Here is a 25068-nt window from a genome sequence, read left to right as displayed (position 1 = left end):
CCTTTTGCAATTCATGCTCTGGGATACCCAGATCCCTCTGAAACACAGAGCTGGACTGAGAAGTGGCAGATGGAGTTTAACCCTGAAAAGTGTGAGGTTGTCCATTTTGGAAGGACAAATATGAATGCGGAATACAGGGTTAACGGTAGAGTTCTTGGCAATGTGGAGGAGCAGAGAGATCTTGGAGTCTATGTTCATACATCTTTGAAAGTTGCCACTCAAGTGGATAGAGCTGTGAAGAAGGCCTATGGTGTGCTCGCGTTCATTAACAGAGGGATTGAATTTAAGAGCCGTGAGGTGATGATGCAGCTGTACAAAACTTTGGTAAGGCCACATTTGGAGTACTGTGTACAGTTCTGGTCGCCTCATTTTAGGAAGGATGTGGAAGCTTTGGAAAAGGGCAAAGGAGATTTACCAGGATGTTGCCCGGAATGGAGAGTAGGTCTTACGAGGAAAGGTTGAGGGTGCTAGGCCTTTTCTCATTAGAACGGAGAAGGATGAGGGGCGACTTGATAGTGGTTTATAAGATGATCAGGGGAATAGATAGAGTAGACAGTCAGAGACTTTTTCCCCGGGTGGAACAAACCATTACAAGGGGACATAAATTTAAGGTGAAAGGTGGATGAGAGAGGAGGGATATCAGAGGTAGGTTCTTTACCCAGAGAGTAGTGGGGGCATGGAATGCACTGCCTGTGGAAGTAGTTGAGTCAGAAACATTAGGGACCTTCAAGCAGCTATTGGATAGGTGCATGGATTACGGTAAAATGATATAGTGTAGATTTATTTGTTCTTAAGGGCAGCACGGTAGCATTGTGGATAGCACAATTGCTTCACAGCTCCAGGGTCCCAGGTTCGATTCCGGCTTGGATCACTGTCTGTGCGGAGTCTGCACATCCTCCCCGTGTCTGCGTGGGTTTCCTCCGGGTGCTCCGGTTTCCTCCCACAGTCCAAAGATGTGCAGGTTAGGTGGATTGGCCATGATAAATTGCCCTTAGTGTCCAAAACTGCCCTTGGTGTTGGGTGGAGGTGTTGAGTTTGGGTAGGGTGCTCTTTCCAAGAGCCGGTGCAGACTCAAAGGGCCGAATGGCCTCCTTCTGCACTGTAAATTCAATGATAATCTATGATTAATCTAGGACAAAGGTTCGGCACAACATCGTGAGCCGAAGGGCCTGTTCTGTGCTGTATTTTCTATGTTCTATGTTCTCTGCAATTTATCATATTTAGGTAATAAGCTTCTTTCTTATTCATCTTGCCAAAATACACAATTTCACATTTTCCCACATTATACTCAATTTGGCAGATCTTGGAACGTTCACTTAATCTATGTGAATCCCTCTGTAGTCTCCTTATGTCCTTTTCACAACTTACTTTCCTATCTATCTTTCTGTCTTCAGCAAATTTAACAACCAGACTATCAGTCACTTCATCCAAGTCATTTATATAAACTATAAAAAGTTGAGGCCCCAGCACTAATCCCTGTGGCAAACCATTCACTACACCTTGCCAATCAGAAAAAGACCCATTTATGCCAATTCTCTCCTTTCTGTCAGCTAGCCAATCTTGACAATATGTCACTGCCTACACCATGAACTTTTATTTTCTGCCGTAACCTTTGACCCGGCATCTTATCAAATGCTTTCTGGGAATCTAATTACAGTACTCACTAGTATATCCACAACACACGTATTTCTTCAAAGATCTCCAATAAATTGGTTAAACATGGGGCGCGATCTAACGGAAACGTTTCTAAGTGTGGTAGCAAGCGGAAATTGCCGGGAGCTTCCCGATGGCCGATCCGGCAAGACTACTACCTGTTTCTAAAGACAATTAGGCCAGTAATGATGCCCACAGGCTTCACATCGGAAAGGACTGTAGCGGCAGCTGATTTGCATGGATCCCGTCTGGCAGCTCCCTGCTAATGAGCGGGAGCAGCACTTACCAATCACCAGAGAAAACCCCAGACAGCACGCAACCAGGCCACTGCCGCAGACCCACTCCACATTTCAGAGATGCCAACCTGCCCAGACTGTTGGAGCGGTGGAGTCCATGCGGGTTACCCTGTTCCCCAGAAAGGGTTGGAAGATCAGCCACAGATCAGCCAGTGCCGCCTGGGAGTGCCGTCAGTGCGGGGAGTATCACAAGGAGGGCTGCCACCTAGTGCTGAAAGAAGCTAAGCGACCTCCACCGGGCCGCATGGGTGAGTTGGCATCGGCCCCCTGCCACCTCCAGCTGCCCCCCCCCCCGATGACACTGTGGTTGGCACGCACCCCTCCCCCAGCACAATACGATGCCTGTGCCCCAGCAAACCCTAGCACCCACCAGCACAGCCCCCGCCATTACCAGCAGCGGTGCCCACGCCTGTCCTCTGACCCTAACCCTAACCCTAACACCCCCCCCCCCCACCGCGATGCATTAAGCGTGCGGCTCATAATGCCCCCTCTTTGTCCCCGCAGGAGATATTAGCCCATAACAGGCAGGAAATGGCCCAGACTGGGCGGCAGGGTTCTGGACATCAGAGTCCTCATCCCCTATGAGTAACGGGCTCTGGAGAACAGAGCAGTCACTGGCTTTGAGATTGTCCTGCTGCACAAAGGTGAGTATCCACCAGCCCCCACCCAGATGACCTGTCACACGTATGTTGTTCATGCCAGAATAATGATCCTCCCCTCCCACTGACCACAAGTCTATTCTCCCATAGAATCTCTGCCCGATGGTGCCGGCCCAGTCGGGGTGTCCCCCCATCCCACCACGCCGTCGAAGGGAACACCTCGGAGGAGAGCTCTGAGGATGCCACATCGAGGCGTCACAGCTGTCATCCCCACCCTCCACCAGCGCAAAGGTACATGCCTCGGTGGGCTAAAGGAGTGGAAAGGCTTCTGGGGCACAATCTGGTGAGCACCACACAGGAGGCAGGAACATCCAGGGGTGACAGCAGTCAGAGGTCTGCTGGACCCCAGGACCCAGCTGGGCATCAGTCCGATATCAAGCCTCTGGACTAGATTATCCCAGAGCTGATGCAGATGTTAGGGTGCGACTGTGAGATTCATAGCGAGTCCATAGCCGATTGGAGGGTTCCCAAAGGCTACCGAAGATGGTGCTGGCAATGCATCGCACCGAGGCCAACAGTGCTAGTGTGGCAACCACAGTGGACAGCCTGGAGCACAACATCAGCAGCATGAGTGGTGGAGTCCAAGCCGTTGCTCAATCAGTGACGGCCATGGCTGAGGGCCTCAACTGCATGTCCCGGTCGCTGAGGGACATGACTTAGGTGGGCCTTGCAGGGGCTGTACAGCATGACCCAGTCTCAGGTGTGCATTGCCGAGGTGCTCCGGTGCACATCCCATTCGCTGAGGACCATGTCCCAGTCTCAGGTGGACCTTGCCAAGGCGCTGTGGAACATGGCCCAGCCTCAGATGGGCATTGCCGAGGCACTACAGAGAATATCCCAGTTGATGAGGAATGTGTCCTAGATGCAGGTGGACATTGGCGAGGCACTGCAGAGTGTGGCCTGGTCAGAGGGGGACATCACTGTGGGCGTTGACACCATGGTACAGAGAGTGGGGAGTTGCCAGGCTGGCAGAGTCAGATGATGCAGGGGTCTCTGGAGCTCACTCGAGGCGCCCCTCCATCCCAAGTTGACCCCCAGGGCTCTGCGGGCACCGACCAGGAGGAGAGAGCACTCCTGGAGCTCCCGGTATTACAACCCGGAGCTGCCTTACAGGGAGGTGGCGGTAGTCGCTGTAATGATATCATGGTTGTGTTGTAATTCACCGACTGACCATGAGGAGCCTCATTAGTATAAAAGTGAATGTTAGAGTCAGGTGACTGCAGACTGCCTGGAGAGCTGGAAGAGAGAGGTTGCTTTTGCATGATCATACTGTTATTCATCTGTTGTTTTGTATATAGTTTTCCCACAGTTAATGTTAAATCGTTTATAGCTTTAGCTGCAAGTGTTTTTGTAACATAAATAAGGCCATCCGACAAGAACATTGCAGTCACCAGCTCTCCTGAGTCCCCCCACTCCCCTACTGATAACGGCGCCTCCCGGGGTCAGCGGGCGGAACTGGGTGGCACACTGAGGTATGTGCCACAAGCAAGTCAGCCAGGGCCCTCTAGCGACACCCTCCAGTGAACGCCCGCCAGGGGCATTAAATGCACAGGGCATGGTAAGCAGCAAGCTGCCTCCACCTCTGATGTGCATCCTAGACATAGTGGCAAACCACTGAAGGCGAAGCATATACAGAATCACTGAGAGGGCATGGGGGGTGGGGGGGGGAGGGGCACCATTGGCATCTAGGAACAGTTAAGGTTACTATTGTTCACCAGAAAACACATTACACCCGAAACATGTGAAATTTCTGCCACGTTATTCGCAATGCGGGCTGGCCTGCACCCCACTCCCCAGTTGTCCTCTCTCTCTGGCCCGAACCCCAGCCCCAAGGCACAATGGTCCTGAATCTGCACCCTCCCTCACCGAGGCATACCACGTACAGGTGATGGGTGTGAGCCTGAACTCAGCAGAAAGACAGGAATAAACCCATGGCATATATTGAGGAGTACTAGAGTTCATCTCACAGCGGGTTATCGTCACCCTCCTGCTTTGTATATTGACCCACTGAGCATGCCGGCACAGGCTCATCTCCCAGGAGTGATGTTACACAGACCCAGGGAGGGCGGAACAGGGTGATTGGCAGGGTGGGGGAGGGTGGTGGGCGGGGCAGGTGGGGAATGGGTGGGTGGGGGAATGGTTGAGGGCGGAAGGTGAGGTGGATCGGGTGGGAGGAGAGGGCGATGGTGGGTGGAATGGGGAGAGGGGGTGAGATGACGGATGAAGTAATGCCCTATGAGAAGCAAGCAATGGTGAGGACCTCCCTGGAGCTAGCTAAATTGAACTGACAAATTAGGTTAATGGATAAGTCAAAATAGATGCAGCAGCCAACATTTAAAGGGATATTTCAGAATATACAGAATACATAAATTCCAATGACAAAAATTCCAAGGGGAGGACCCACCATTCCCGGTGAACTAAAAAAGATAGTATTGAACTGAAAACCCCCCAGATAATTGCGCAAAGGTGGGTGGCACGTCAGATGATTGGGCAAAATATAAAAAACAGCAAGGATTAAATAAATGATTAATAAGGAGAAAATATTAGATTTCCAGAGAAGGATAAAAACATAAAAACAATGGTAAGAGATCCAATAGATATTGAAAAAAATAAAAGAGTTAGCAAAGTGCGCACTCGCCCTATACAAAATGGGTCTGGGGAATTGATAATGAAAATAAGTCAGACAGTATATTTTATTTTACTTGGACCGGTTTAAATATAATAAAGCTAACCTCTTTCTTTGATAAAGCAAAGGATACCTGTCCCATTGGTTATTTTAAGATCACAGCACATTAACAATACTCACTAAATTGTCAAGTATATCCTTTTCCAAACCACAACATCTGTTTCACTCAAACAAGGAGAGGGAAAAGAGGGGAGCCATTCAGACCCTCCTCACCTGGGCGCTAAGTGTACAGTCCAGTTCTGTAAAAGAGACCATCATTATCCTGTCAGATGCCATGATGTGCAGCCGATTGCAATTGCTTCCAAAGTCTGCAGATGATCCTTGGAAAGACCCAGAGACCAAAAGTTCAAGGACACAGTGACTTGATAGCTACTAGCAGGGCATGACAAGTAGTGCTGCAAGGCGTGAGGTATTCTGTGACATGGACACAAACCTCTGAGATAATCTGGGGGGAATGTCAGAGTCCCCTGATGCATTGGTTCTCTGACATGACCGGATAGCTCCATCTGTGGCAGTAAATACCATGGTGTCAACATGGCCTCCATGACCTTCCACCCTATTAACCTGCCCTCCCGCCCCTTGTACCACTCCTCATGCCCAGTGATCTACCCTTCCTGTGAAGGATATTGCTCCTCACTGCCACTGGATGTGAAAACTGAGAGTCATGCTCCTATTGCCAGCTGATCTCTTGCTTGCAATCAGGTGGCTTCCCAATTGTATCTGGAGGCCCTGCCCCCTCACTCCTGCCCCTGCAATGCCAGGAGGGTAATGCTTGAGCACATGGTCAACACTCTCCCCACAACATGTGCACACACAAAGCACCTGTGTGCCAAAGCAGAGTGTCCTTTCCATCCGTCCTCTCTCCCATGGCCCCCACCTGATTTTGTGGGGTGGCCATGACTGTCTCCCGCAATCTCTCTGCTTCCCTGATCCAAAATCTCAAGTTGGTTCTCTCGGAACAATCAATGAACACTAAATAATTTAACTGGACTTTCAGAAGGCATTCAATACAATGCCACACAACAGACTTGTGAGGAAAATTACAGATCATAGAATAAAAGGGACACTAGCAATGTGGATATAAAATGACCGAATAATAGGAATCAGTTAGCCGCGGTCAATGGATATTTTTCGGGCTGGAGGAAGGTTTGTAGTGGTGTCCCCCAGGGGTCAACATTGAAACCCTTGCTTTTCCTGATAAATGCTATTGATCTAGATCTTGGTGTCCAGGGGAAAGTTTCAAAGTTTATGGATGACACAAAACTTGAAAGCATCGCAAACTGTGAAGAGGACGGTGTAGAACTTCAAAAGGACATAGACAAGTTGGTGGAGTGGGAAGGTAGATGGCAGATGAGGTTCAATGTGTAGAGTTTGGAATTATGCAATTTGGTAGAAAGAACATAGATAACAAAAATAAGGGATAACATTCTTAAGGGGGTGCAGGAGCAGAGGGTCCTGCGTGTACATATGCATAGATCATTTTTTAAAATTTAGAGTACCCAATTAATTTTTTCCAATTAAGGGGCAATTTAGAGTGGCCAATCCACCTACCCTGCACATCTTTTGGATTCTGGGGGCGAAACCAACACAAACACGGGGAAAATGTGCAAACTCCACACGGACAGTGACCCAGAGGCGGGATCGAACCTGGGACCTCGGCGCCATGAGGCAGCAGTGCTAACCCCTGCACCACTGTGCTGCCCCATATGCTCAGACCATTGAAGGCAGCAGAGCAGGTAGAGAGAGCAGTTAATAAAACACAGTATTCTGGACATGATTACAGAATCACAGAATAATACAGTGCAGAAGAGACCCTTCGGCCCATCGAGACTGCGCTGACGCATGAAAGACATCTGAACTGCCTACCTAATCCCATTTGCCAGCACTTGGCCCATTGCCTTGAATGTTATGTTGTGCCAAGTGCTCATCCAGGTACTTTTGAGGCAACCCGTCCCTACCACCCTCCCAGGTAGTGCGTTCCAGACCGTCATCACCCTCTGGGTAAAAAGGTTTTTCCTCATATGCCCCCTAAACCTCCCACCCCTTACCTTAAACTTGTGTCCACTCATAACTGACCCTTCAACTAAGGGGAACAGCTACTCCCTATCCACCTCATCCAATTCCCTCATAATCTTGTACACCTCGATCAGGTCGCCCCGCAGTCTTCTCTGCTCCAGCGAAAACAACCCAAGCCTATCCAACCTCTCGTCATAATTTAAATGTTCCATCCCAGGCAAAATTCTGGTGCACTGGAGGGGAGTGCAATCGTATCCTTCCTATTATGTGGTGACCAGAATTGCACACAGTACTCCAGTTGTGGCTTCACCAAAGTTCTATATCACTCCAACATGACCTCCCTGCTTTTGTAATCTGTGCCTCGATTGATAAAGGCAAGTGCCCCATATGCCTTTTTCACCACCCTATTAACCTACCCTTCTGCCTTCAGAGATCTGTGGACAAACACGCCAAGGTCTCTTTGTTCCTCGTCTTTTGTTAGGCCATTCATTGAATGCTTCTTTGTCAAATTACTCCTTCCAAAATGTATCACCTCACACCTTTAAGGGTTAAATTCCATCTGCAAGCTTTCTGCCCATTTGACTCTCTGTCTATATCTTCCTGTAACCCAAGACACTCAACCTCACTGTTAACCACACAGCTAATCTTTGTGTCATCCACAAACTGACTGATCTTACCCCCACACGGTCATCTATGTCGTTTAAATAAATTGCAAATAATAGGGGACCCAGCACAGATCCCTGTGGTACGCAACAGGACACTGGCTTCCACTCACTAAAGCAGACATCTGTCACCACAATCTATCTCCTACAGCTAAGCCAATTTTGAATCCACCATATCAAGTTACCCTGTATCCAATGTGCCTTCTTTATAAGTCTCCCATGTGGGACCGTGTCAAAGGCTTTGCTGAAATCCATGTAAACTAGATCAACTGTACTACTCTCATCTACACACCTGGTTGCATGCACAAAAAATTCAATCAACTTTATTAGGCTTGACCTCCCTCTTGACAGAGCCATGCTGACTATTCCTGATCAAATTTTGCCTCTACAAGCGGAGATAGATTCTCTCATTCAGAAATTTCTCCCAATAGTTTCCCCATCACTGGCCTGTAGTTCCCTGGCTTATCCCTACAGCCTTTCTTAGATAGTGGGACCGCACTAGCTGTACTCCAGTCCTCTGGCACCTCCCCCTTGGCCAGAGAAGAATTAAAAATTTGTGTCAGAGCCCCTGCAATCTCCTCCCTCACCTCCCACAGCATCCTGGGACCCAAGTCATCTGGACCTGGAGATTTGTCCACTTTTAGCCTACCAACACCTCCAATACCTTCTCATTCCCTATGTCGATTTGCTCAAGAACCTCACAGTCTCTCACCCTGAGTTCCCCTTAGGTGCCAAGGGAGCATAGTGGTTAGCACTGTTGCTTCACAGCGCCAGGGTCCCAGATTTGATTCCCGGCTGTCTGGTGCGGAGTCTGTACGTTCTCCCTGTCGCCGGGTCGGAGAATTGCTGGGGGCTGGCGTGAATCCCGCCCCCGCCGGTTGCCGAATTCTCCGGCACCGGAGATTCGGCAGGGGCGGGAATCGCGCCGTGCCGGTTGGCGGGTCCCCCCCCCGGGCGATTCTCCGGCCCGGATGGGCCGAAGTCCTGCTGCTGGAATGCCTGTCCCGCCGGCGTGGATTAAACCACCTCTCTTACCGGCGGGACAAGGCGGCGCAGGCGGGCTCCGGGGTCCTGGGGGGGGCGCGGGGCGATCTGGCCCCGGGAGGTGCCCCCATGGTGGCCTGGCCCGCGATCGGCGCCCACCGATCCGCGGGCGGGCCTGTGCCATGGGGGCACTCTTTTCCTTCCGCCTTCGCACGGTCTCCACCATGGCGGAGGCGGAAGAGACCCCCTCCACTGTGCATGCGTGGGGATGCCGTGAGCGGCCGCTGATGTCATTTCCGCGCCAGCTGGCGGGGCACCAAAGGCCTTTCCCGCCAGCTTTCGGGGCGGAAATCAGTCCAGCGCGGGCCTAGCCCCTCAAGGTTAGGGCTCGGCCGCTCAAAATGCGGTGCGATGCCGGACTGATTTGCGCCGTTTTTGGCACCGGTAGGTGGACATCGCGACGATTACGGAGAAGTTCGCCCATGATGTCAGGTAATTTGGACATTCTGAATTCTCCCTCTGTGTACCCGAATAGGCGCCAGAATGTGGCAACTAGGGGCATTTCACAGTAACTTTATTGCAGTGTTAATTTAAACCTACTTGTGACAATCAAAATTATTATTATTATATCTACCTCCTCATTCTCTTGGGTGAAGACAGATGTTAAGTATTCGTTCAACACACTACCAATGTCCTCTGGCTTCACCAACAGATTGTCCCCTTGGTCCCAAATGTTCTCTAGTCTTTCCCAGGGTATCCTCTTCTCATTGATATCCATATTTATAGAGGCACAGAAAACAAGAGCAAGAGGTTATGCTGAACTTTCACAAAACACTGGTTAGACCTCAGCTGGAGTATTGTGTACAGTTGATAATGCCACACTATCGGAAGGATGAGAACGTATTGGAGAGAGTGTGGAAGAGGTTTACAAGAATGGCTTCAGGGATGAGAAACTTCAAGTATGAAGATAGATTGGAAATGTTGAGACTGTTCTCCTTGGAGAGGAGAGGCATATGAGGAGATTTGATGGAGGTGCTCAAAATCAGGAGCGGGCTGGACAGAATAGACAGGGAGCAAAGGAACATGACGGGACAAATGTAAAGTGATTTGCAGAAGAAAACCTTTTTGCGCAGCAAGTGGCTAAGGCCTGGAATGCACTGCCTGGAAGTGTGTTGGAGGCGGGTTCAATATAGGACTTCAAGAGGGAATTAGATGATTATTTGAATACAAACAATGTGCAGGAGCCCAGGGAAAAGGCAAGGGAATGGCACTAAGTCATAATTCCGAGAGCTTGTCCAGGCATGATGGGCCGAATGATCTCCTTCTATGCAGTAACTATTCTGTGATTCTGTGAATATTTGTGAATCAGACAGATTCTCAAGGAGAGCTTGCCCCACGTTGATGAGACTCACCGGTGGCAGGAATATCAACATCAAACAGTCATTCTGGCCAGCGATGCTATTTTTAGTAACCACCCACCTCTGTTCTTACCCCAGGCTGGGCTTAAACATCCAGCCACAAGTTTTTAACCACAGTATTTGTCTCCAGAATATATCTTCATGATTGAATTCTGGAGTTAATCAAAGTGGAGATCAGCCCGTATCTTAATATTGTTACGTTCTCCAAGCATAGTGTGGCTGTCTCTCTATTATATGTCAATTTAAATGATAAATTATTATGCCTATTATCCTTTAAGGACTTAAAAACCACAATAGGTGAGTGAATTTTTATAAAGAATGCCAGAATATTTGAGTGGAATTTAATATTAGGAAATGAATTCTGTTTGATTACTTGTTAATATGATTAACGTCTTTCAAGTGTTGCCTTGATATGTCCATCTCATTGTCTTGTCATTTTAGCTCTTCGTATTTTCATCCTCTCTCTGGCAGCCCAAATTTGTTCTTAAAATTTATAGATTGTGACAATACATTAAGTCAAGTGCACAAAAATTTCCCTTAGGGGTAAATGTAGCTCCAATACTTAAGCCAAGGACAAAACATATTGCTTAAATAGCACCTCTACCACTGAAATCATGATCAACCCCGATCAACAACAGCACACAGTGGCATCAGAAAGTACTACAGGATCTGCTGCAGCAAGTCACCAGATTAATTTCAACAACCCAAGCCCCTTTACTACCAAGAGGCACAAAAACAGTAGCAATATGTGAACACCATTCCTGTTCATTCCCCTTCGAGTTACAAACGGTCCTGACTTGGACATGTTGCTGTGTTAAAAATTTGGAATTCCTTAACAGCAGCTAGACATGACAAAGACTACAGTATCACATAGAATGTTATGCTGGGCCTTCCCTATGGGCAACCAGCGGTGAGAAAATATGCAGTTTTGCTATGGTCACCTACATTATGGGAGCAAATATATATTTTTATCCTAATTGAGAGAAAAATGCCATGGTACTAGCTAGATTTAAATAATGGAAAACTGAAGTGGTTGTATCACTGCATGGATCGAGTGCAAGTCTTGAATCCTGAGTAACACAATCTAGAATGTGTCACAGACTTGCCGTGCAATAGGTCATGCTTACCCAATGCAATACTGCTATCTTCTGGGAGCTCTTGAAACTTAACAATGTGTAATTGTAGCCATGCCATGGCACCATAGGGATGTTGAGACACCTGAGAGAGGGCTAGAACTAACGACTATATAGCTTCTCCCGATGTCTTGTCATCATCTGTTTTATCTCACTTTATTGGCTTTCTTCCAAAATCACGGTGGGCGATCGCCAACAGAAATTCCAGGTGGGAACATGTAATTATTTTTAAAACCCATTAAGAAGTTCCTGGATAAATACTAACAACTCTCTCGGCACTTTCAGGGCACAAAGTAGATGTTAGTTGATGTGACCATTGTGGTACACCCTTGACACGATCACAACTTGAATGTGCAGTTGTCATTTGGCCAAATCACGAACGTGATGTCTATGAAAATAGTTTGTGTGCAAAACTATTGAGACAAAACAGAAAGAGCTGGCATTCTGAGAGACCTAAAAGAGAGTGAAGTTGCCCAGTTCAAAGCGCCCATCCTCATTCCTGCCCAGTAATTTTAAATTTTTGTATCGCATCATAAGCATTTGCTTCATAACATCATACTGGGTAATCTTCCTTGTCTTACTTTATGTCAAATCTGAGGATGTACATTATAGTGAAAAATAGTTTGCTGTCGGGACTGGAAAATCCCAACAGCAGCCAATGGCAATCCACTCCAATGCCAAAAAACACACAGTAGGAGGGCTGGAAAATCCCGTTCTTAATGTAAGCCAAATGAATCTGTGATAAATTCAAGAAACATAAATAACACTTAGCTAAAGAAAAGAAGCTGTCCTTTCATGATATGATAATTTTTTTGTTAATTCAAGGGCATGCTTGCCAGCCTTCCGTCTTGTGATGGTTTGTACCTGAGTGGTCAAGTATGTGTTAGATGACGCCTGATGTGGCTCAAGGAGCCTCACTCTGTCATGGCAGTCTCTGCCAGATTTATTGCAAATGAAGGCAGTGGGCTGAGAAGATGCAGGATTCACTGGCCTGAGTTTTCTCTGGGTCCTCTTCTCAGACATCAGGGGCGGGATTCTCCCCTACCCGGCGGGGCGGGGGGTTCCGGCGTAATGGAGTGGCGGGAACCACTCCGGCGTCGGGCCGCCCCAAAGGTGCGGACATCTCCGCACCTTTAGGGGCCAAGCCCTCTCCTTGAGGGGCTAGGCCCACGTCAGAGTGGTTTCTGCTCCGCCGGCTAGCGGGAAAGGCCTTTGGCGCCACGCCAGCCTGCGCCGAAAGGTCTTCACCGGGCGACGCATGCGCGGGAGCATCAGCGGCTGCTGACGTCATCCCCAGGGGAGGGGGTCTCCTCCGCCTCCGCCATAGTGAAGACCATGGCGAAGGCGGAAGAAAAGGAGTGCCATCACGGCACAGGCCCACCCGCGGATCGGTGGGCGCCGATCGCGGGCCAGGCCACCGTGGGGGCACTCCCCGGGGCCAGATCGCCCCGCGCCCCCCCCCAGGACCCCGGAGCCCGCCCACGCCGCCTTGTCCCGCCATTCAAAAGGTGGTTTAATCCACGCTGGCGGGAGAGGGTTGACAGCGGCGGGACTTCGGCCCATCGTGGGCCGGAGAATCACCGGGGGTGGGCCCGCTGACCGGCGCGGCGCGATTCCCACCCCTGCCAAATCTCTAGTGGTGGAGAATTCGGGACTCGGTGGGGGCGGGATTCACGCCAGCCCCCGGGCGATTCTCCGACCTGGTGGGGGGTCGGAGAATCGCGCCACTGGGCTTTCCGTTTCTCCTCGCCTTTTCCAATGCCTCTCCAAACAGTCAGCCACCAGACTTTATAGTGGTCAGCGACTGCCTCCAAGTTGCCTGTGTCAGCTCTGCTGGTGGGGCCAACATCCCTAATTGCTCTTGAGAAAGTGGTGATGGGCCGCTTTCTTGAACCGCTGCAAGCCTTTTGCAGTTTTATTGGACTTATTGATGAATCGGACAGGTTCTCCGGCTGGAAACTGTTCAATAGGGAGTTTCAGGACTTTGGCCCAGTAATTTTGAAGGAATGATGATATATTGCCAAGTCAGGATGGCTTTTTGGCCCATAGCCTCTGCTCTATCCAGTGTTTTCAGTCATTTCTGATTATGTGGGTGTTATTGACAAGACCAGCATTTATTGTCCACCCCTAATTGCTCTTGAATTTCCCTTGCTAGGCCATTTCAGATTAAGCACAGCAGATTTCCTTCCCCAAAGAGCATTAGTGGAAAACTCAATGACAGTTTCATGAGCATCATTACTGAGGCTATAACTTTTATATTTCATATTTATCAATTGAATTTAAATCCCACCAGCTGTCATGGTGCGATTTAAACCCATGTTCCCAGAACATTCGCTTGGGCCTCCGGATTACTAATCTCGTGACATCACCACTAAACCACCACCTAGGCAACAGAAAGTAAACTGATGGGGTGGTAATTGGTCAGGTTTGATTTGTCCTACTTTTTATGTACTGGACAATTTTCCACATTGCCGGGTAGGTGCCAGTGTTGTAATTGTACTGGAACAGCTTGGCTAAGGGTGTGGTCAATTCTGGAGCACAAATCTTCATTACTATTGCTGGAATGTTGTCAGGACGTTTTCAGTATCCAGTGCCTTCAGCCTTTTGTTGATATCACGTGGAAAGAATTGAATTGGCTGAAGACTGACAAATGTGATGCTGGTGACCTCTGGAGGAGGCCAAGATAGATTATCTACTCAACACTTCTAGCTGAAGGTTATTGTAAATGTTTCAGCTTTACCTTTTGCTGGACTACTCTATCATTGAGGATGCAGATATTAGTTGTTTAATTGTCCACCACCATTCACGACTGGATGTGGCAGGACTGCAGAGTTTAGATACGATTGTTGGTTGTGGAATTGCTCAGCTCTGTCTCTCACTTGCTGCTTATGCTGTTTGACATACAGGTAGTCTTGTGTTGTGGTTTTACCAGGTTGACACCTCATTTTTCAGTATGTCTGGTGCTGCACCTGGCATGCTCTCCTACACGCTTCATTGAACCAGGCTAGATCCCCTGGCTTGATGGTAATGATAGAATGGGTGATATGCCGGGCCATGAGGTTACAGATTGGGGCTGAGTACAATTCTGTTCCTGCTGATGGCCAACAGCGCCATCTCTTCAAGGCAAAACAATTACATCATGTTCTCTCTAAGCAGGGAGAGGTCGGATGAGAAGGCATGTGGCTTTGCTACATGAGATTGTAAAAGGGAGAAAAATATTCCATGGCTAAAAAAGGAATTCAAAGAGGACATAAAGGCGAAAACTAGGGCATCCCAGACTGCAAACGGTAGTGGTAAACTTGAGGATTGGGAGAACTTTAAGGTTCAGCAAAACACTACCACAAATAAAGTAAAAAGAGCTAAGATGAACTATGAAAGCAGAGATCATAAACATAGGTACCAAAAGCTTCTATAAATCTATAAGTTGGAAGAGAATAGCTAAAGTAATTGTTGGCCCTTTAGAAGTCGATACTGGTGAGATAATGATGGAGAGCACAGAGATGGCTGAGGCACTGAACCAATATTTTGCCTCTGTCTTCACGGTAGACGATAATAAAAACATTCCCAAAACTGCAGTTAATGCAGAGAAACTTGGTGCAATAGCCATCACTCAGGAGAAGGTATTGAATAAATAATAGGATTAAAGGCAGATAAGTGTCCGGGGCCTGATGACTTGCACCCTAGGGTATTAAAGGACGTGGCACCAGAGATAGTGGATGCATTGGTTATTATATTTCAAAATTGCCTGGATTCTGGAAAAGTCCTGGTGGATTGGAAACACACAAATGTGATGCCCCTATTCAGAAAGGGAGAGAGGCAAAAATATGAAACTATAGACTGGTTAGCTTGATCTCTGTGGTGGGGAAGTTGCTGGAATTAATCATTATGGTGGAGATGACTGAACATTTGGAAAGACAAAGCTCAACCCACCAATGTCAGCATGGTTTTATGAAGGGTAAGTCATGCTTGGAAAATGTGCTTGAGTCCTTTGGGGATGTATCCAGCAAGGTGGATAATGGGGAACCTGTGGATGTGGTATATCTAGACTTTCAGAAGGCATTTGACAAGGTGCTGCATAAAAGACTGATCCAGAAGGTTAGATCGCAGGGAGTTGGGGTTAGTTTGGACTGAGGATTGGCTGACTAACAGACAGCAGAGGGTCAGGATAAGTGGGTCCTTCTCTGGCTGGTAAACTGTAACGAGCGGGGTGTCGCAGACGTCAGTCCGAGGACCTCAACTGTTTACAATCTATATAAATGATCTGCAAGCAGGAGAAGAGTGTAACATCGCAAAAGTTGTGGATAACACTAAAATAGGTGGGAAAGCAGGCAGTGAAGAGGAGATAAAGAGTTTACAAACTGATAGAGACAGGCTCGAACAATGAACCAAAATTTGGCAAATGGAGTTTAATGTGAGGTTATCCATTTTGCTGAAAAAAATAGAAAGGCAAATTATTATCCAGATGGGAATCAGGGGCGCGATTCTCCGACCCTCCACCGGGTTGGAGAATCGCCGGGGGCTGGCGTGAATCCCGCCACCGCCGTGTCCCGAATTCTCCGCCACCAGAGATTCGGCGGGGGCGGGAATCGCGCCGGTCGGCGGAAACCGCGGCGGTCGGCAGGCCCACCCCCGGCGATTCTCCGGTCCACGATGGCCCGAAGTCCCGCCGCTGTCAACCCACGCCAGCCGGCGTGGATTGAGCCACCTTTCGAATGGCGGGACAAGGTGGCGCGGGTGGGCTCCGGGGTCCTGGGGAGGGGGGGGCGCGAGGCGATCTGGCCCCGGGGGTGCCCCCATGGTGGCCTGGGCCGAGATTGGGGCCCACCGATCCGCGGGTGGGCCTGTGCCGTGGGGGCACTCTTTTCCTTCCGCCTTCGCCATGGTCTTCACTATGGCGGAGGCGGAAGAGACCCCCTCCACTGCGCATGCACGGGGATGCTGTGAGCGGCCGCTGACGCTCCTGCGCATGCGTCGCTCGGTGAAGTCATTTCCGCGCCAGCTGGCGGGGCACCAAAGGCCTTTCCTGCCAGCCGGCGGGGCGGAAATCAGTCCGGCGCGGGCCTAGCCCCTCAAGGTGAATTCCGCACCTTTGGGGCGGCACGATGCCGGACTGATTCGTGCCATTTTTGGCGCCGGTTGGCGGACATCGCACCGATTGTGGAGAATCCCGCCCCAGATTACAAATGCATCTGGGCAGAGAGATCTGGGAGTCTTTGTTCATGAATCACAGAAAGGCAATATGCAGGTATAGCATGTAATTAAAAAGGCAAATGGAATTTTAGCATTTATTGTAAAAGGACTGGAGTACAAAAGTAGAGAAGTGTTGTTGCAATTGTATAAGGTTTTGGTGAGACCACATCTGGAGTATTGTGTCCAGTTTTGGTCTCCTTGTTTAAGGAAGGATATAGTGACATTGGATACAGATCAGAGGAGGTTCACCAGATTGATCCTGAGGACGAAAGGGTTGCTGTATGAGGAGAGATTGAACAGTTTGGGTTTATACTCGCTGGAGTTTAGAAGAATGAGAGGGAATCTGATCGAGGTATACAAAATATTAAGAGGGATTGATAAAGTAAATGTAGACCAAATGTTCCCCCTTATGGGGTAATCTGGAACGAGAGGTTGAGAGGCAGTAGATTTAAATCTGAGATGAGGGCGAACTACTTCTTGCAGAGGGTGGTGAATTTATGGAACTCGCTGCCCATAGTGCGGTGGAGTCTGAATCATTAAATGGTTTCAAGAAGGAGGTCGATATACTTCTTAATTTTTAAAATGGGTTAAAGGGATATGGGGAACAGGTGGGGTGGTGGATCTGAGACCAGGAAAAGATGATATGATTAAATGGTGGAGCAAACTCGAACGGCGGAATTGCCTACTTCTGCCACTAATTTCTATGTTCCTATGTTTGCCAGGATAGTGGAATTTCTGATGGGGTAGGGCATGTAGCTCTGCAAGTCTTGAATGTTGATCAGCTGAGGTATAGAAATAACAAGGATGAGGGAGAGGAGTTGGTGTGGAAAGCAGGAGCTCCATGGTCACACCATCTTGAACAAAATGACATGTGTGATGCGGTGTGAGTTGAGAAAGGGCATCTGGCAATGACATATCATCATCCAAAATGCTCTCAGCAATTCCAAATGCTCCGTGCTCTGTTGCAGCTGTCCCTATGGATCATAGCACCATTCCCGCTGATGGGCTGAGAGATTAAAGGCTGTCTCTACTCGTTCTATTTTGATACTTTTTGTTGTGGGCAACCTTTTTGTGATGAGAGAGGGGAGAATGCCATTGATTGTGTTTTAATGCATTTGATTCATGTTGCTGTCGTAACTGAATAGCAGGAGCTATGTGAAGACAGTGAGAAATGGGTGTGAGACTGTCAAATCATTTGTGGGGGGGGGGGGAAACTGAAGTGAAATCACAGTAAAGCAGTGATCTGATTGGCTGGTAGGGAATCTGTTCAATTTGAGAAAAATTACATTGAAAAAAACGAATTAAACCTTATTAAGTAGCTAGGTAGAGCAGTAACTAAACCTGAGGGCAGAGATTAGTATTTTGCATTTAATTTTATAGTATAAATCTAGCCTCAGGGCCATATAGTTAATTGTAACTCAATCTCACAATAATTCAAGTGTTTAATTTAAATTAATTAACTAGTGCTTAAATGTCACTCAGCGGGGTGCAGTGCACCCACTGTGAGACGTGGCAGATCTGTGACGCTTCCAGCGTTCCGGTCGACTACGTCTGCAGCAAGTGTAACCAATGGCAGCTCCTCACAGACCGCGTGGTTCGGTTGGAGCAGCAGTTGGATGCACTTAGGAGCATGCAGGGGATGGAAATAGACAGGAGTTATGGAGACGTCACACCCAAGGTGCAGGTAAACAGATGGGTGACCACTAGAAAGGTCAGGCAGTCAGCGCAGGAATCCCCTGTGGCTGTCCCCCTCTCTAACAGGTGTACCGTTTTGGATACTGTTGTGACGATAGCCTGTCAGCAGAAAACAACAGCAGCCAGACAGTGGCACCACAACTGGTTCTGTTGCTCAGCAGGGGAGGGCAAAGAGCAGGAGACCAATAGTTATAGGGGACTCTATAGTAAGGGGCACAGATAGGCTCTTCTGTGGGAGTGAAAGAGATTCCAGGATGGTATGTTGCCTCCTTGGTGCAAGGTCAAGGATGTCTCTGAATGAACACAGGACACCCTGAAGAGGAAGGGGGAACAGCCAGAGGTCGTAGTACATATAGGTACTAACGATATAGGCAGCAAGAGTGATGAGGTCCTGCAGAAGGAGTTCAGGGAGTTAGGCAGTAAACTAAGAAGCAGGACCTCCGGGATTGTAATCTCAGGATTACTCCCTGTGACACGTGCCAGTGAGGCTAGAAATAGGAGGATAGTGCAGCTGACCACGTGGCTAAACTGGTGGTGGAGGAGGGAGGGTTTCAGATTTTTGGACCATTGGGATCTCTTCCGGGGCAGGTGGGACCTGTACAAGAAGGATGGGTTGCATCTAAACTGGAGGGTCACCGATATCCTGGCTGGGAGGTTTGCTAGATTCACTCGGGAACCAGAATGTGTGTTTAGAAGGTGCAATAACTGAAGGGGAAATAGAGAACCAAAATAAAAGAAAAACATCACCCTCAGGCAGAGCAAAAATGGTGACAAGTGAGAAAAGGGAGGTGGCCAATGCAGGATTCAGGGAGTTGTACCTAAATGCGCGTAGTATACGGAACAAGGTAAATGAGCTTGTTGCGCACATTGAGATCGGCAGAAACTATGTTGTGGGCATCACAGAGACGTGGCTGCAAGGGGATCAGGGTTGGGATCTAAATATTCAAGGATATGTGTCCTATGGAAAGGACAGGCAGATGGGAAAAGGGGGCGGGTTTGCATTATTGGTAAGGAATGAAGTTAAATAACAGCAAGGAGCGATACAGGATCAGAAGGCATAGACTATCTGTGGGTAGAATTGAGGAATTGCAAAGATAAAAAGAGGGGCTGGTTTAGCTCACTGGGCTAAATCGCTGGCTTTTAAAACAGACCAAGGCAGGCCAGCAGCACGGTTCGATTCCCCGAACAGGCGCCGGAATGTGGCAACTAGGGACTTTTCACAGTAACTTCATTGAAGCCTACTCGTGACAATAAGCGATTTTCATTTTCATTTTTTTCATTTCACCCTGATGGGAGTTATGTACAGGCCCCCATAGCAGTAGTCAGGATGTGGGGCAAAAAATAAATCAGGAGATAGAAAAGGCATGTAAAAAAAGACAATATTATAATAATCGTGGGGTACTTCAATATGCAGGTGGACTGGGAAAATCAGATTGGTAGTGGATCCCAAGAAAAGGAATTTGCGGAATGTCTAAGAGATGTTTTTTTGGAGCAACTTGTGACAGAGCCAACCAGGGAACAGGCAATTCTGGATTTGGTGATGTGTAATGAGGCAGACTTGATTATGGAACTTAAGGTGAAGGAACCCTTAAGGAGCAGTGACCACAATATGATAAAATTTACCGAGCAGTTTGAAATGAGAAGCTGGAATGAGATGTAACGGTATTACAATTAAATAAGGGTAACTACAAAGACATGAGGGAGGAGCTGGCCAGAGTTGATTGGAAAAGGAGCCTAGCAGGGAAGACAGTGGATCAGCAATGGCAGGAGTTTTGGGGGATTATTCGGGAGGCACAACAGAAATTCATCCCAAGGAGGAGGAAACATGCTAAGGGGAGGGCAAGCATCCATGGCTGATGAGAGAAGTCAAGGACAGCATAAAAGCTAAAGAAAAAGCATGCAAAATGGCGAGGATTAGTGGGAAGCCAGAGGATTGGGACGTCTTTAAAAGCGAGCAGGGGACAACTAAAAAAGCAATAAGGGGGAGAAGATGAAATGTGAGTGCAAGCTAGCTAGTAATATAAAGGAAATAGGAAGAGTTTTTTTCAATATATAAAAGGTAAGAGAGAGGCAAAAATAGACATTGGACCACTGGAAAATGTGGCTGGAGAAGTGATAATAGGAAACAAAGAAATGGCAGATGAACTGAATCGGTACTTTGCATCAGTCTTCACGGTGGAAGACACCCGTGGGATGCCAGAGCTTCAGGAAAACCAGGAAGCAGAGGTGAGCGCAGTGACCATTACTAAGGAGAATGTTATGGGGAAACTGAAAGGTCTGAAGGTGGATAAATCACCTGGACCAGATGGACTACACCCCAGGGTTCTAAAAGAGATAGTTTAGGAGATTGTGGAGGCATTGGTGATGATCTTTCAGGAGTCACTGGAGGCAGGAAGGGTCCCAGAGGACTGGAAAGTGGCTAATGTAACACCACTGTTGAAGAAGAAGGGAGGCAGAAGACGGGAAATCATAGGCCGGTTAGCTTGACTTCGGTCATTGGTAAGATTTTAGTGTCTGTCATTAAAGATGAGATCGCGAATTACTTGGAAGTGCATGATAAAATAGGACTGAGTGACTACGGCTTTGTCAAGGGGAGATTGTGTCTGACAAATCTGTTAGAGTTCTTTGAGGAAGTAACAAGGAAGTTAGACAAAGGAGAACCAGTGGATGTGATTTATTTAGAATTCCAGAAGGCCTTTGACAAGGTGACGCATAGGAGACTGTTAACGAAGTTAGGAGCCCCTGATGTTAAGGGTAAGATCCGGGCATGGATAGAGGATTGGCTGACTGGCAGAAGGCAGAGAGCAGGGATAAAGGGGTATTTTTCAGGATGGCAGCCGGTGACTAGTGGTGTACCTCAGGGGTCGGTGCTGGGACCACAACTTTTCACAATATACATGAATGATCTGGAAGAAGGAATTGAAGGCACTGTTGATAAGTTTGCAGATAATACAAAGATCTGTAGAGGGGCAGGTAGTATTGAGGAAGCAGGCGGCCTGCAGAAGGACTTGGACAGGCTGGGAGAGTGGGCAAAGAAGTGGCAGATGGAATACAATTTGGAAAAGTGTGAGGTTATGCACTTTGGAAGGAGAAATGGAGGCGTAGACTATTTTCTTCATGGGAAGATGCTGAGGAAATCAGAAGCACAAAGGGATTTGGGAGTCCTTGTTTACGATTCTCTTCAGGTTAACCTGCAGGTTCAGTCGGCAGTTAAGAAGGCAAATGCAATGTTAGCATTCATGTCGAGAGGGCTAGAATGCAAGACAAGGGATGTACTTCTGAGGCTATATAAGGCCCTGGTCAGACCTCATTTGGAGTATTGTGAGCAGTTTTGGGCCTAAGGAAGGATGTGCTGGCCTTGGAAAGGGTCCTGAGGAGGTTCACAAGTATGATCCCTGGAATGAAGAGCTTGTCGTATGAGAAACGGTTGAGGACTCTGGGTCTGTACTCGTTGGAGTTTGGAAGGATGAGGAGGGATCTTATTGAAACTTACAGGATACTGCGTGGCCTATATAGAGTGGACGTGGAGAGGATGTTTCCACTTGTAGGAAAAACTAGAAGCAGAGGACACAATTTCAGACTAAAGGGACGATCCTTCAAAACAGAGATGAGGAGGAATTTCTTCAGCCGGAGGGTGGTGAATCTGTCAAACTCTTTGCCGCAGAAGGCTGTGGAGGCCAAATCACTGAGTGTTTTTAAGACAGCGATAGATAGGTTTTTGATCAATAAGGGGATCAGGGGTTATGGGGAGAAGGCAGGAGAATGGGGATGAGAAAATATCAGCCATGATTGAATGGCGGTGCCGACTCGATGGGCCCAGTGGCCTAATTCTGCTCCTATGTCTTATGGTCTTATAGTGGAAGATGTATGAGGTGGGATTTCTGTATGGTAAGCCTGACTCCTGAACTAGGGTGAGTGCTGGGTGGGTATGGGTGAGCAGCATGAGAGGTTGCGAAGAGACATTGTTCGAAAACTCATTTACTGCCCTTGTCCACCCATCTGAAGCCATTAAGCAGAGTCCGCCGGGACTTTCTGTCACAAAATTGTCGCAATTATTTGTCTATTTTTACAAAATAAATAAAAAGTACCCAGTTCTGTTTTTCTCCAATTAAGGGGCAATTTAGCGTGGCCAATCCACCTTGCCTGCACATCTTTGGGTTGTGGGGGTGAGACCCACAGGGAGAATGTGCAAACTCCACACGGATAGTGATCCAGGGCCGGGTTCGAACCCGGGTCTTCGGTGCCGTGAGGCAGCAGTGCTAGCCACTGCGCCGCCGTATCTCCTTCAATTGTTTGCCTATGATGATAAGAGAAGTATATTCCGTACAGGGGAGGATAGCTAAATGTTTCATGGCGTGTGTACTTCACTGTTACCATCTGAATAACAAGAATTTCTGGAATTCAGTTTAGTTTATCTCAGTTGTTACATTAACAGTATGTGGATTCCTGCATCTTGTTTCGCTTGGCAGTACCTGTAAGAAAACTATGGAATCCTCTGAGAATATTGATCAAACATTACTATTTAATTTCACCATTGCGATACTCAAATGTTTTTGGCAAACACACACATGTTTGTTTCAGTTTAATCTAAGGATGATTATCTATTTTTCCTCAAGTACATACAAGATCCACTGCAATTCGCATATCGTCGCAACCGGTCCACAGCAGACGCTATTTCCCTGGCCCTACACGCATCCCTGGAGCATCTCGACAACAAGGACTCCTACATTAGACTCCTATTTATTGACTACAGCTCCGCCTTCAACACTGTTAATCCCAGCCAAACTCATATCAAAGCTCCAAAACCTAGGACTTGGCTCTTCACCCTGCAACTGGATCCTCGATTTTCTGACCAACAGACTACAATCAGTAAGAATGAACAACAACACCTCCTCCACAATAGTCCTCAATACCGGGGCCCCGCAAGGCTGCGTACTTAGCCCCCTCCTATACTCCCTGTGCACACCCGACTGCATTGCAAAATTTGTTTCCAACTCCATCTACAAGTTTGCTGACGATACGGCCATAGTGGGCCGGAGCTCGAATAATGACGAGTCAGAATACAGGAGGGAGATAGAGAACCTAGTGGAGTGGTGCAGCGACAACAATCTCTCCTGCAATGCCAGCAAAACTAAAGAGCTGGTCATTGACTTCAGGAAGCAAAGTACTGTACACACCCCTGTCAGCATCAACGGGGCCGAGGTGGAGATGGTTAGCGGTTTCAAATTCCTAGGGGTGCACATCTCCAAAAATCTGTCCTGGTCCACCCACGTCGACGCTACCACCAAGAAAGCACAACAGTGCCTATACTTCGTCAGGAAACTAAGCTAAATTCCGCATGTCCACATTAACTCTTACCAACATTTACAGATGCACCATAGAAAGCATCCTATCGGGCTGCATCACAGCCTGGTAAGGCAACTGCTCGGCCCAGGACCGCAAGAAACTTCAGAGTCGTGAACACCGCCCAGTCCATCACACGAACCTGCCTCCCATCCATTGACTCCATCTACACCTCCCGCTGCCTGGGGAAAGTGGACAGCATAATCAAACACCCCTCCCACCCGGCTTACTCACTCTTCCAACTTCTTCCATCGGGCAGGAGATACAGAAGTCTGAGAACACGCACGAACAGACTCAAAAACAACTTCTTCCCCTCTGTTACCAGACTCCTAAATCACCCTCTTATGGACTGACCTCATTAACCCTACACCCGGTATGCTTCATCCCATGCCGGTGCTTATGTAGTTACATTGTGTACCTTGTGTTGCCCTATTATGTATTTTCCTTTATTCCTTTTCTTCCCATGTACTTAATGATCTGTTGAGCTGCTCGCAGAAAAATACTTTTCACTGTACCTCGGTACACGTGACAATAAACAAATCCAATCCAATTCAATCCAGCTAGACTGGAGTGAGTTATGAGCTGAAATCTTGTTTGCCAACTTTCAATATATCGATCTGGTACATTTAGGATTGTTTAGTTGTACAAGAATTAAAACTGAGCCAAATTCTGTTTGTTTTTACTTACTTAATTAAGCTGTTGAAAATGAAATGAAAATTGCTTATTGTCACAAGTAGGCTTCAAATGAAGTTACTGTGAAAAGCCCCAAGTCGCCACATTCCGGCACCTGTTCGGGGAGGCTGTTACGGGAGGCTGTTCAGCGTATTTGCAACTGATTTGCGTGACTAAGCTTGCCGCTGAAGAATTTTCATTGTGCATCATCCTGCTGCAGTAAAATGTAAATTGCTAAAGGATTATTGCGAACATGGAAATTTATTTCATTATTTAACCTTCTTCCTAGGCCGTGAGTGGACATGGATACTGGGACAAAACTCAGTCTCGACCCTTGAGTGCTGTAGCTAAACCAATCACCTTGTGAGTAATTCTCTTTTTACCATCTATTAAATTAAACTCTTCTACTTCAATTGTCAAACTAATCTCTTGATATGATTCCAGCAACTATTTTCAAGAAAATGACATTTACCTTTCTGGGCATGATCGAACCAAATTGGAACAGAATCCCGTGCCGAGCTCATTTAGCCGAGTATTTCCGGCGCTCCGAGCACTGAGAAACACAAGCTACCTATCGGGACTCTGTTTCAATTTGGGGCCTCAGCAGGGAATTCCCCACTGAGACCACACTTAGTCCCATTCCCTGTACTGAGGAGCTCCG

The 25068-nt window shown here is 47.8% G+C and overlaps 1 protein-coding gene across 2 annotated transcripts in view; it reads left to right on the top strand.

Moving 5' to 3' along the window:
* LOC140425054 (protein SPMIP7) overlaps positions 1-25068 on the top strand; it is a 105161-nt gene that overhangs the window by 62329 nt on the left and 17764 nt on the right. For both annotated transcript variants that reach the window (XM_072508869.1, XM_072508870.1), the window contains exon 5: positions 24697-24770. In XM_072508869.1, the coding sequence (XP_072364970.1) occupies positions 24697-24770 (74 nt within the window). The remainder of the gene's footprint in view (positions 1-24696; positions 24771-25068) is intronic.

This window comes from Scyliorhinus torazame, chromosome 6 (genome assembly GCF_047496885.1).
Source record: "Scyliorhinus torazame isolate Kashiwa2021f chromosome 6, sScyTor2.1, whole genome shotgun sequence".
Taxonomy (NCBI): Eukaryota; Metazoa; Chordata; class Chondrichthyes; order Carcharhiniformes; family Scyliorhinidae; genus Scyliorhinus; species Scyliorhinus torazame.
Note: the sequence above shows the minus strand (reverse complement) of the source record. Positions and strands in the feature narration are given on the sequence as shown.